This window comes from Colletotrichum spaethianum, assembly GCF_022836535.1.
Source record: "Colletotrichum spaethianum MAFF 239500 DNA, contig05, whole genome shotgun sequence".
NCBI lineage: Eukaryota > Fungi > Ascomycota > Sordariomycetes > Glomerellales > Glomerellaceae > Colletotrichum > Colletotrichum spaethianum.
Window position 1 is genome coordinate 1406016 of NW_026054775.1, and position 13352 is coordinate 1419367.

General features: G+C 50.2%; 5 protein-coding genes across 5 annotated transcripts; 3 read left to right on the plus strand and 2 right to left on the minus strand.

Annotated features, from left to right (window-relative positions):
- Positions 1–1137: 1137 nt before the first annotated feature.
- ColSpa_02909 (uncharacterized protein) lies at positions 1138–1931 on the plus strand (the record flags this gene model as incomplete). The annotated part of the gene is made up of 2 exons (XM_049269121.1): positions 1138–1411; positions 1465–1931. 2 exons carry the CDS (start codon positions 1138–1140, stop codon positions 1929–1931), a joined length of 741 nt encoding a protein of 246 aa, XP_049125078.1.
- A 486-nt stretch (positions 1932–2417) lies between these two features.
- ColSpa_02910 (uncharacterized protein) lies at positions 2418–2845 on the minus strand (the record flags this gene model as incomplete). Its single annotated transcript, XM_049269122.1, has 2 exons — positions 2418–2620; positions 2647–2845. 2 exons carry the CDS (start codon positions 2843–2845, stop codon positions 2418–2420), a joined length of 402 nt encoding a protein of 133 aa, XP_049125079.1.
- A 772-nt stretch (positions 2846–3617) lies between these two features.
- Positions 3618–5885, minus strand: ColSpa_02911 (mutanase Pc12g07500; the record flags this gene model as incomplete). Its single annotated transcript, XM_049269123.1, is given in 4 exon segments — positions 3618–4187; positions 4235–4522; positions 4593–5207; positions 5223–5885. The coding sequence occupies 4 exon segments, from the start codon at positions 5883–5885 to the stop codon at positions 3618–3620; spliced, it is 2136 nt and encodes a 711-aa protein (XP_049125080.1).
- A 1400-nt stretch (positions 5886–7285) lies between these two features.
- Positions 7286–7877, plus strand: ColSpa_02912 (uncharacterized protein; the record flags this gene model as incomplete). Its single annotated transcript, XM_049269124.1, has 2 exons — positions 7286–7389; positions 7451–7877. 2 exons carry the CDS (start codon positions 7286–7288, stop codon positions 7875–7877), a joined length of 531 nt encoding a protein of 176 aa, XP_049125081.1.
- A 27-nt stretch (positions 7878–7904) lies between these two features.
- Positions 7905–8285, plus strand: ColSpa_02913 (uncharacterized protein; the record flags this gene model as incomplete). Its single annotated transcript, XM_049269125.1, has 1 exon — positions 7905–8285. The coding sequence occupies one exon, from the start codon at positions 7905–7907 to the stop codon at positions 8283–8285; it is 381 nt and encodes a 126-aa protein (XP_049125082.1).
- Between the last annotated feature and the right edge of the window lie 5067 nt (positions 8286–13352).

The following is a 13352-nucleotide window of genomic DNA, read 5'->3' on the forward strand; positions in this document are numbered from 1 at the left end:
ACATATCTTTTTTGAAAATGCGCAGATATGTGAGACCAGCATGTACCTTCATGCTGTAACACGAATTGCTACTGACCTTACAATATAACCTTTGAATTGTTATAGACGTGGTACTTCGTTTCTACAGTTCAGCGATTTAGTATCTTCTTAATCCTATACTGTAATGTTCTTTGTCTTAGAAAAGACGACGCAACTCAGATGGAAGGGGGTTACAAGCTTTCGACAGTCGTGTTGTACTCAATCCTTTACTAGTTGGGCGTGAAGAGAGGGTTTCAAAATGCCCGGTTCTTTCGCCACTAAGATATTCCCATAATACGCTAAACTCCGTGAGAAACTGACTCAAACTGAGCTATTGGGGCTGAAGAGATAAACGGAGAGTCCAGAATCTTGGCAATCTTGCACTCCCCTCACGACAGCCCAAGGAATGCATTAGACGTGCTACATAATGTTTGGGGCTTTCTGTGGGCCGTTGAGAATAATGTACATTAAGCTTAAAGATGATACTCATAATACTAAGTCACTATCCCCGTCTTGAAGGTAAATCAGAGAAGTAATCACATGGTTACTTGGTTGCTTGGAGAAGGCCGTTGAAGGCTGTTTTCGGGATTGGCAGCAGCTAGCGTGGCCAAGCCAAGGGCGTCGCCCGGTAGAAGATGCGATAGCGGGGGCATGATGGAGATGAATCGCGAGTTTGGCATAGGGCGACTGGCAGGATCAAGGTGGCCTAGCAAGACCGAGTCATTGCCTGATTCGGAGAGGTGGGCGCGACGGAGAGCGATCCCGGTCCAGCTTTCCCCGGAGCGATCTGGAGATCATTTGATCTAAAGGTGACAGATGTCACCGGCGCTTTGCAGCTTGCGTATCCGCACGGGCGGGTGCCCGACAAGATAACGATGAACCCGCTTATCACGCGGAATCACGTGTACGACAAACCAAGAGTGTTATGCAACTATCCAAGACATGCTACAACTCATCCAACATCAATTATTCTCGGTAACATGGATCAATTTCGGCGGTTGCCCCTATGCAACTAGTTTTTGCTACACCAGGACGTGGCACCTTGCCCTTCGGTCAAATTTGAGCCCCCAAGGGTCGAGTTCGTCTGTCGCCTTTAGTCTTCCCAGCTCTTTCGCAAAGATGAGCACCGAAAATGAACCAGCCAGCTCTAATGCGGCACCCTACAGCTTCACTCTCAAGGATCTGACAGCGTCCACATGGGTAGATCACTCTCTTGGCAGAACGGCTTACGGTATGAAGAATTCAGGCTTCCATCGCTGGGGATTCGTCATTTACAGGACAACGTACAACGATGACACGGCTTGCGAACGCTACCTCGAGGCGCTGAAGCTTACTGTACGATGCATTCTTGCAGACGAAGGAGGCGACGTGCTTCTTGAGCAGTACATGGACTGTAAGCAACCTTTTCTTTGCCCTTTTTTTGTGACACCATATTAACAACTCCAGGGCTGGTAATCTCTGATCAGGCCATGCTTGATGGAGCGTCTAAGGCCGACGTACGAAAGCACTTCAGATCCTGGTGCGCAGCCCGCAGCAAAGAGCGCGATGGTCCCGGCGCCACTAGATCTAAGACCAAACGGCTGCCGCGATTCAGGCACTGTGTGTATGTAGACCAGAAATGCCTCGATACGCTGGCCGCGTTGCCAGCCAACCAAGATGATGACCTGGGTGAACTTTCCAATGTCGTGGCCGTAGTCATTGATGGCGCTTTCGACAAGAGGACTCCTGGGGACGATGAGGGCTCGTACCCCGACATCGAGGGCTGCACTGAGCGCTACGTGGGCTGGAGGTATGAGGGCATTGACATGCTAGTCCATACGTACGAAGAGTCCCATAATTACCCTTTGAGCCACATCGACTACAAGCGGCCGCCTCTCATCTCGCCGAACGGATTGAGTTCAATGCCTGCCTGAGGTAGGCCGAGCTCACAGCTGGATTGTAAATCTTCTGGAAAGCAAAATTTATTAAATAGTATATTTGTGACTTCTCCTGGTGCCCGTTCCAACTTCCCAATCTTTAAGGAGAATCATTTATATCAGGCGGCGGTTGAATGTAATGCGTTTGATTTGCGAGTTCCTTAAAAATACTTTGAACACTAGCAGCATTGGGTAGCAGGTTGCCAGCCCGCTCGAGTTCGCCGAACCGCAACCGTATATTCAGGACACGATCCGCTAGCCAACCTCGTGTACTATCAGCAGCCTCACAGTACCAATTGCTGTCAAACCCCCGGTGAATAGCCGCGGCATCGCTCAAGGGTCTTCTAAGCCTTGCTATTGCTGTGACAGCATCTCGGAGTTCTCAGCGATTGCGTTGAACCGTCGGTAGCGCGCCTGGGTGGCTGATGTAACGGAATATATCAATGGACATCCACATATCCTCGAACAATCCATGTTGAGCCGTCACGCTTCCCCGCGCCGTATCTCGTAACAACCGTCGAAACCTTTCGGGCCCGATAGGCCTCGGTCGGAGTCCGACATCACTGGTCGGGTCCTCGTCTTCGTCAGAATCGGAGTCTGAGTCGAGTCTGAGTCGGACGAACCGCCATCAGAATCGCTGTCGCCATTTTGTTCGGGTGAAGGTTGACGCAGGCTGAAGATTCGCCCTTCATCTGGTTCATGACATACTCACAGAGTAAAAGTGGGAATCGGTTGCCCTGCGACCCAAGACGATCAAACAAGTAGCCATTGGGTGTCCGGATCGACTGACTGGATCCCGCACGGGGCATGGTGGCTGGCAGGACATTGGCGTTCCAGTTGTTCTCCAGATCAGGGCCGTGGATGGGGCCGTTACTCGTGGTCGAGCCGTTGGGGAGGATGCCGGTGGCCATGGGTCCTAACAAAATCACGGATGTATTGCGCGTCGGGGTTGTGCTCCGTGTCGTAGGTAGCTCGGACGTGCTGAGAGCTCATTGTGGTTCTGTCCAGGACCTCGATTTCGGTCGAACGGCAATCATTCTGCACCATCCTGAAGAAGCTGTTGCTGGCCGGGGTGCTTCCCGTAGGGTTTTGGAGGTTGCAGGAGCCTGGATAGCGTCTCATCTGCGACTCAAGTTGGAATTTTTCGACGATACCGTTGATGACCTACTACCAGCTCACCTTGAACGGTGTCCGCTTGCTGGCATGCTGGTCTAGAAGGGAGCGCATGTACTCCGCGTCGCAGAATTCTAGCTCGCACACATCTTCGTCAGAGTAATCATCCGCGTACGGGTCCTCGTCGCAGCTGTAATCGGAGCCTGGGTATTCACAAAGTCTTCTGCCACATAAGGGTGTGTCGAAGACATTGTCGTTGGGCGTGCAGCAGAGCGCCTTTTTCCGGCCCAGAGACAGTCCACGAGGCTGTCTCCCTGCGTATCGGTGCGCAACGTCACCTCATTGGCCGAGCATGTGTTATCTGCGCAGTCTCCCTGGCCGACCCAGTGGCAGCTTCGAAGTGGCGGTTGAAAAGACTCGCAGCAGTAGTGTGACATGTATTTGAAAATATTGCAGCTCTGATCGGGTGAGCTAACAGCTGTTGCAATGTCATGCTCATCACTTTTGCAGCTTTCTTCGCTGTTTATTTATTAGTAAGAACCAACATCAATAGGAGAGTTCCTTGTAGACTTACCAACCACTCCAGTAGCACTGAGCAGTCAACTTGTCGTAACTGTCCATACTGCAGCAAAAGTACTTGTAGCCTCGGCTACATTGGTTGTTGTTGCCACCTGACTCAACTGGCCAGCCACCGTCTCCAGACTTGTATAGGGTAACCTCACCCTCGTGGCATTGCCCGTTGCAGTCACCGCCGTTTCCTCTCCAGATGCACTTCTCCGGAGCGTCCGCTGCCTTGCAGCAGATCGGCTGACCCCAGGTACTACCAATACCGCTGCAAATGCTCTTGTCCCAGCCGACACGCTTGTAACTTTGACCACAGGCCTTAGAATACCCCAGCTTGTCAACGTCGTCCTCAATATCAACGCACTTTTCGCTACTGAAGCACGTCTGACTGAGATTGACCATACCAATATCACGGCCACCACCATCCTCACTGCCCTGGTCTCCAATGACTCTCTGCACGCACTTGTCAAATGGACAGTAGCCCCGTGAACAGGCAAACGCGCACAAGCCATGGCCGTCGTCCCTGATGGTGCCGGCCAGGAGGTCGACGGTGGGATTCAGCCAGTCGAGCTCGCCCTGACTCAAACATGTGCAGGCAGCAATAGGGCAATACCCATGCCTACAGGTGAAGCTGCAGAGCGCGGCGAGGTCACCAGGGCCGGTGCCTGATACACACGCTGGGGCTGGAAAGGTGACACCATGGGCTCGATCAACGACTGTTGCGTAAGGCCACAGGCCTCCTCTGGACAGAACCCATACGGGCAGGCTGATGAACAAAGGCCGGCATAAATGGAGCCTCTGCCCTTGATAGCGTATCCCGGGGACCCAGTTCCGTTGGGATACTCGAACTCCGTGCCCAGGGCAGTGCAGACGCAGGCGTCCTTGAGGCAGTACCCGTAACTGTAGGTGAACTTGCAGAGCCGATTAAAGTTCATTGGCTCCCCATCCCTCGATGCATATCTGGTTCGAAAGCGATGGCACCGTCACAATGCGTGACGCCGCCATCATCTTTCCACCCGTCGTGGGGTTGAAGTTGTGATAGCCGTCACTGCCGCAGCTCCGTCCGATGCCTGGGCCTGTCACGCTCATGATAGTCTTGCCGCCTCGGATAAGTCTGACTTCAACGCCGCCTTCTCTTCCGTCAAACGGCACGCTTCCATGGTAAATACCGGCACCGCTTTCTGGCTTGTTCCTCCATGTGCTCCTATACGCAGACCCGCCAATGACAACGTGCAACTCGGCCTCTTCCGTCAGCAGAACTGAGAAGAAGACCTCATCAGACACCAACTCAGAGGGTTTGTACTCTAGCTGGACCTGCGATGCCGTATTGCCTGTGGTGCCGCCGTCATTGCAGTCTTTGCGGTACACTCTGCGGTAGCAGAACTCAATACCTTCTTGCGTGATGGTGGCTGTGTTGTGCTTGTAGAGATCAATAGTGAAGGGCAAGAGAGTTCTCCAAGCGTCATGGGGACGGTCCAGGGCGTAGTTATAAGGGGACTTGCCTGTCTTGAAGGCCACGAGCGCATGGTCCCTAATGGGACCAATGTGATGGGACTCGCCGTAATCGTTCCATGAGATGATCTGCACCCACTCAGGCTGCAATCAATTCACCTGCACCCAACGGTCATACCAGGCGTGATCTCCGCGCCAGATCCAGTTCTTACCAAAGCCCGGCATGTTGGTATAAAACCAAGGAGAGACAGGCATCATATACAGCTTGCCGCCTAGGAACACATTGTACGACGCGTCGGTGTAGGTGTCCACATCATGGCCACCCCAGGCCCATGCGCCCCGGCTGAACAGTCCGTCAGCGACGCCTTCAGCACGTTCCATTGCCCTCTTAGCTCCATCGGAACTCCAGTCTGGTACGAAGAAGCAGCCTGTTTGAGCTTTGATATCAATCCAATCCTCCGCTTGTGCAGGGCCTTCAAAAGTTGACACGAAAGGCTTGCCCTCGTGGCGGAAGTGAGCTGGACTGCTGCTGTACTTCTGCAGCATCTCAATGACGACTTGTTTCTTCCACGGACCGTTGCCGGCGTAATCGAAACTGAAGAATAACTGAAAGCCAAGCTGTTCAGCCTTGGCAAAGACGGCCTTGACCGACTTGTCGTTCATTTCTTCGCCTTGTGCCATGTTGAGAGCAAAAGCGTCGATATGTGCCTCTTTCGCTTTGTTGATGTCGTCCGCCCAGTCTGAGTCCGTGTACTCCGCCGTATTGCCGACCTGATGTACGTCCAGATTAGAAAGTCGCTTCTTGGTTTCGTTCAGAATCATATCGTTTGACAAGGGATTCGTTCAACGTACCATGAAGTGAGCGAAGACCGCTTTAGCCCTCGCTTGGGAGGTCCATGACAGCAGCGCTATCACCAGCAAAAGAAGCCTCATCTTGCGGTAAAGTTAGACGCTTCAGCTCGCCGCGGTTTAGTGCTGTCAATGGCTGGAAAGATGATGAATATGGACCCCATTTGACCAGAAGGTCGAGCGATGACACTCATTTAAACCATGATGAACTCTATTCCCATCCGTTTACAAGTTAGAATTGTCCGAATGATTTGCCCCTCCGCCCATGATCCCCTCTCCTTCAGAAACCGCAATTTCCCCTTGAACCAGAGCGTTTGTCCTTTGCTAGCGAGGTCTACTATACTGCTATACCGCCCTCATGCAGAAGCGTGCGGTCGAACGGGTTCTGATGCATTGCAATTTCTTCAAGGTCACCACAATATTGGAAGTAGACAGGCCGCCTGCGGTGAGAGATATGCTGTGCCGCCGGATGTGCTTGCAATTCTGAGTTAGCGTGATCCACTCGGTGTCTTCAGCGGGCCTACTATAGTAGGCTGTCTTGAATGCAATATCGAACCAACGACAAACAGAAAGTGGAACGACAGAACCAACAAAACGAGGTTAAAGCAAGACCCCTGAAGTCATCAAGATGTGCAGTAGGATATGGAGCTCTTGCGTGTGTCCATCGGGAGGAAGACCCATAAGACATGCAGGTTTTCTGTCAGCCTCGGCTAGAACGAGTAATGTGCCCAGCCAACAGGCTTGTCGCCACGACTTATAAGCTTGCGACCAGGGCTGCAAGAGTGGGTTGGCTGATTCTGAATGCACCGGCGACAGGGGCTCCAGGATCCAGCAGCGTTTCTGGATAGTCAAGGGGTCCAACGGATGAACCCGAAGCGTCCCGCGTGATGGTCGCGAGCGAGAGCCCTTATTAACCTGATTACTGGTGTCTTCGGACACCTTCCGCATACGAAAGATGGCATGTAGGCAGACCGTGATGCACTAGGAAGTCAATGGAAAAGAGGCACAGCAGGAAAGCGCGTTGAGCATGAGAAAATTCAACGGGGCGATAATTGACCATAACAAAACGGGAACCGCGGGTGAAATAGTTAAAACATCACGACTCCCCTCGATTCGAGTCAGGATCGTGGCCCATCGCGACATATCGACGTGGAGGCTGACCTTTCAAGTCTTGTTCTCAGTCTCTGCACCGATTGTGAAAGTTGAGATTCAACATCCATTCCTTTGTTATAGCACTGAAACTCGTCAATACCTTGTTTACACTCAGTTAAACACATACACGATCAATTGAAACAATGCTCAGCCCTGGAGTCTTTCTTCTCGTTTTGTGGTGTCTTGTGGTCCGTTTTCCTTTTGCTCAACAGTTTCCCACGATGAAGATGTCGTACGAGACGTTGAATCTCAGCGGCCTCTGCTTTGAGGCCCTGAACACCACCGTCAAGTGTTCTGACCGACTGGCCAAGCACATTGCGTGGGAGTATGTCTTAGCTAGAATTTCAATTCCTCAAAAGTCATATTACTAATCCTTCGTTTCGCAGCGCATCCAGTGTTGGCCTTCTCGACCGGGTCGGTCTAGCAGATGTCTGCGAGGACACATGCAGACAGTCACTCGTTGACCTACGCACAAAGATCTTAGGCTCCTGCGACACCAATACCGACACCATTCAGTATAGCTATCTGAACTTCCCGGCAACATACATTGTCGACAGATATTTGTACTTCTATGACGTCTCCTGCTACAAAGATAGCTCATCGGGAAAATTCTGCGATACTGTGGTGGCCGGCTGGCGCAACGAGACAGGTGGCTCCGAGGCGCACTATTGCGATGACTGCTGGCTAGGCCCCATGTCTGTTCAACTTAAATCGCCTATCGGTTTCAACAAATACCGCGCCCAAGAGTTTGCGTCATTGACTAGAAGCTGTTCCGTTGACGCCTACGCCAAACCCACCCCAACGCCGTATTGAGAGACAACTGCTACATTGAGGGACGCCATGACTGCGGTCCAGCCTTCAGCGCAGGATACCACGACAGCTATAACTACAGCCACTGAAGTGACCTCTGCCGAAGACATGACGCCGTCTATATATCCTCTCCTAGATATAGGCACTGCCGCCAGTGTCGACACTACAGATGGTAAGGAGAAGACAAGGGGGCAGCGGAGAAACCGTTCGAAGAAGGCCTTGAAGCAGAGTATGGACCGACAGGCAAAGCCACGTGCGCCGGGTACCCTCGAAGATTGTCCTCAGTACCAGAGCTTTCTGCCCTTCGAACTGATTTACAGGAAGGCCGATCAGGGTCGGGGGGACCTGGATGACTTTGGTATCAACGGCTGCAGGTACACAGCAACCAAGTATGGTGTTAGTCGTGAGTAAACCTAGACAACGGTCGAATTAGTTGGGATGGTTCCAAAGAAGACAGCGCTAGCTCTCCGTTCTCAAGTGAAAAGTTTCTTAGTTTGGAACCCTAGCCTTGCCAATATGAAAGACTGCAAGCTCCAGCGGGGATATAGCTACTGCGTGCAGCGACCAATTTCATTGCCCAAGACTCAAATCAGTAAGTGACTACATTCCCCCCCTCACTCCATCTTCTATTTTGTGTTTTCAACCTTAATCCTCTTCCGTTCTCATTTTCTATTGCCCTTTTCATGTGTATTAGAACCCCGCCCGGAATGTGCCATGCTGACTTAGCAGTTGCTCCTGTTGCCTCGAATGCAACGACAGCGAACTCCACGGCGGCGGGTTTGAACCTAAGCTTTACATCACCCCAATGAACGAAAAGGATCCAACTCAGCCATGAGAGACACGGGCCCGGCAGCGCCGGTTTTTGGTCAGGCAACGATCAGACTTCGACTACATTCCTGGGTCAGTAGAGGACACTAACGTTACTTTTTGGGGCCTGGATCACCATCCGCATGTATGCGCTAGTTATTCCTCCCTTCAATAAGCCTCAAGGTGTGCAAATAAGTCCTTGGGGGAAGCTCGATGAAGTTTCCAAGCTTGTATAGCTCCGTCCCCCCTCCCCTTCCTGGAATTGTTGGCAAAAGGACGATTCCTGGGGGCAGCAGTGAGGGAAAGATGGGAATGTAGATAATTCGATGGGACAAACGGTCACACTTTGTAAGACAGAATAGACAATTTATGGTAAGCCTGGGAGTTGGTTATAGCTACCATGATCCTGGATTTTTTTGTTTCTTAAGTGATAGGCGGTCCATTGCTTTGATTTCGTCGAGGAGCCCATCATTGTCCAACCGCGTAGCCTGTCTCAAGCCTTGATGCAAATAGTTGACATAAGCCGCATTCTTCATAATAATTCAACTACCTTTTCAGACTACTATCTATAACACTGTAACTTCGTAATCCGTTGATTTGTACTCGTATAGCATCTATGCAATACCAACATCACCTTGATTCAAGCTATTAAGCTGTTGCTAGAAACTAGGCCCAGGTTCAACCTATTTTCTAATACTGCTATACTACAGATTATTCATTTTCGTCCTCTCTGCTCTGACCCTTCTATTCCAGAACAGAATGGCCTGCCAGCTGCAACAGACCGAGGGTCTAGTAATCGACTGCGCCCAACAGACATCTGCATGGCCAAAAGTTTTTTTGGCAACCAATAAGAATGACGGTGCATTTCTCTAGATACGTGACCCTGTTTATCTTACGTATTCAATGCACATCAATGGCATTTTGCTGCCGGTTAACGGAACGGGATATTGGGTGTGCTGTTGGATGCCTAGCAAAGACTTCATGACGCTATTTGTATTCCCATGCATGGACAGCTGACCCGACTTCGTGTATATCTACTAACATGGTCTACCCTCACCCACAGAACAAATGGTTGATTTCATAACTTCGCATCAAAACCAATCGACATGCTGACTAGACTACCACCAGAACTCCTAGACGATGTGATTTTGCAAGTACGGCATCCCCGATCATCTCCCTGTTGCACAGAAGCTAAAGCAAAGGACTCCAGCTACCTCTAACGAGTCTGAAATCACTTTCTCTAGTTTCGAGAGCAACTTACATCGCTGCTGTCCCTTTTCTTTGGCAGAATGTATGCATTCAGTTGGACAACGAACATGAACCTCACATAGCCAACTGTATGCCGAAGGTATATCTCTGTCACGTCAATTAAATCCGCTTTGATTCTAATCGTTTGCATGGGATCAAGTCCAGCTGTCCCCGTCAGGAGAATAGGGACAGAAGTAACTTTGGGTGGCTCGCTTACAGGATGAAAGCGCTGCTAGAAACTCTTCGATGGTGATCAACTACGCAGTCTCGAACATGTTTTCCAATTTGATCTTCACAAATCTGCATCTGCTAATATCAAAATAGCTGGCATGCTGACATGTGTCCCCCAAGAGGACTGTTGGGATGTGATGGGGTGGTCCCCCTTAAGCACTCTATGCTGCGATCCCTAAGGCTTGTAACGAACTGCAACTGTTATTTCGGCTATGGAGTCGATATCACTATCATTGACCTGTCTTCGTTTCCCCGTCTCACTAGTCTTGGATGGATCGCCCCAAACGCCCAAGATCTCGTCGCGCTGTCTTTCGCTGCCCTCGTCCACTCAAAGCGCCTCCAAAAGCTCGCACTAGACTTCATAGACTTGTCTCCTTTTCGACGGCACCTCGAGACAGGCGCTGGGTATGACTTTACCGTGACGGTTTCAGCTTCTTTGCCGTTCCATCTTGCAGCTGCCCCTCCACACCTCATCAAGGCCCCTTCTCCCGGTCCTCCGAACCCTCTCCCTCACGGAGGTTCCCCTCGGAGAAATGACGGCACGCGCATTCGACTTCGGTATTCTGGAGTCCCTCACTCTTCGGAAATGCGAGGATTGGGACGTTTTTCTGAAACAAGCTACGCAGTTCGGCAATGTCCCTGGGAGACTAAGACGCCTAGAAATCCAAGAAGGCAAACGGATGAATAACGTCGACCCTGTCATATGGGGCTTTTATGTTGCCTGCCACCGAGCCACCTTGAAAAGATTCGTACACCACTTCAGGACGATGGATATGTATAGCTCCGAAACGGGTTTACCTGACTTGAAGGTGGTGCACCGAGACCTGGACTTCATTGCATGCCACCCAGAGCGAAATCCCCTGATGAGGCTTGATCTGTAGTTCCTTGGCCTGGCATGCGCGCCGGAATACTTGGTAAGCATTTGTGGCTCTACTTCACCCATCCATCAGAAGTTCAAGAATCAAATGTCTAATTATTGAAAGAAACACATCGTACTTCCTTTCAGGTCAAAGTCCTCGTTGAAAGTCCTTCACATTCGCCAATCAGGCATTAATGTGCGTAGCCATTGGAACGATACCTTCGACGCCGTTCGCCTGGGCATGGATTATGCGCCCTCCTACATCGAAAGTCAAAGTCTCACGGGACAACCGAGTCAATTTGACTCTGTTAACTCACATCGACCGCGCCCCCACTTCCGCCGTCGGTTCCGCCACTTTGTAAACTGGGCTTTCGGGCCACAGGGTATACTTTCACTGAAGTACATTTCTTATGGGGACTTCGCCTACAACAGCCGGGCAGGCGACCATAATCTTCTTGTTCGCCGAAGCACAGGGGGGCTACGCGGTTTTCGGGTGTGTGTCAGGAATGATGCTGATTGGCTTGCTTGAAGAATATCGGGACATGCTCGAGGCATGTCCGACAGAACCGTTCATGCGCTTAGATTAACCGTTGTAGCTTACACTGCTATTGACAGTGCAACCAAAACACAGTTCAGCTACTTTTAACTTCACTCCGGTTCTGGTGAACCGTCCCAGAGCCCTCAACTGGGTTCTGGATCTACACTACATAGGCAGCCTGGGTTTTCAAGGATGTTTCTCACACTGTTTTGATTTGTTTGTTTTTTATTCCAATAGGACGTTGCGGGTGAGACTGAGTCGCGACTATGTATCGTCTTGCTCATTCAAAACCTTTGCTATTAGTCAACATGATACAACAGTAATGCTATTGGGGTTGAACGACCACATTGGTTTCTGGTACCGTAGCATGGGCTTCGAAATGTTCTAAAAGGTAAGACGTATTGGTAAAAAGTGTAAAGCATAAACAAAACAAGTTTGTCCTCGTCTCGGCGAGCTTTTAATCGCCTGCAAGGCAGAAACACTAAAAACAGAACGAGTAATCACCCCATCCTAAAATGTATATTCGCTACTATCTTTACATCTTCGACATTACCGATGACTATATAAGTATCTTCTCTAGAGTTAGCATTGACCACGATACCTGATTTACTGTATGATATCAACCGGTGATTTTGAATACAGCTTGTAATTCTTACTTTATATGCGTTTGCGCTAATGACGCCGTTAACCAGGTGCTGTCAACTACCGACTGCGGGCTTTCGTGTCTATGCACACCTCGTGTTATTACTGTTGGTCTCACAGGTTATAATACTTGTACGAATGATAGCAGCGGTCACGTCAAAGTGGTGATATTGCTGGCTGATTGCTGTATGGAGATGAGAAGTCGGTGAAGGATATGCCCTCGCTGTGGCTGAGTGGCTGACCCCACATTGCCAGACGTGGCTAACCGGACTGTGCCTCCCATCTCTCCCGTTGCCTCCGATTGCCCTTGTTCGAACAGTTACGAAAAGCCCGAAAGCACCTTTGAAATTGATCCTTCAGCTCAAGCTGGCCATATTTCTGGGTCTCAAAAGTTAAGTTCAGATAGTTTCAGATAGATTTAATATCAAAACGTCTCCGTGAATTTGAGTCATGACTCTCACTTTAATTACTTGAAGCCACGAATACCAAGACACTGTAGACTGTGTCCGCGAGGTGTAAAGGTGAGTCTCGTTCGACAACACTGATTGCAGGCAAATTCTCACCCTCCTCGGAACGACACATGCCTGTGGCAGATTTTGGAAAAAGGCGGGGACAACATATTTTAAGGGCAGCTCAGCTAAGGCGTCAGCGGACTAGACAAAGGCAAGGCCGATTCAATCTTGTCGATCTGTCGTTCCAGACATGCTTTACGAGTTGCTATAAAATAAGACTCAAAGAATGAGGGCCAACAGATCTCACTCGTCATCCAATTGTGCCAGGCAGGAGGAAAAAGAAAGAAAAAAAGGTGATACACAGAACATTGACACCCCCAGCAAGTAAGCAAATCATACAGGCAGTCAAGCCATTCCCCTTTACTGAAATTACTTATCAGTTCAATTCATTGATGGAAATGTGTTAATCTTCCTCTGATTGTCTTGAGTAGACGGGTTTATTGGCTTTTGGAGCGAGTTGCTGATATCGACGAGGGCCTGCAAGCTGAATTCAGTGAGCATGAACTGTCGCTTGATGCGGGATTCTGATTCAAGGCTTCTGCGGTAACAAATCTCTCACTTACCAAGTTTGAGAGCTTTACATGCACTTCTTCTGGATGCTTTTGGGTATACAAGTTACTCTCTCAATAAGCGGCATAGAG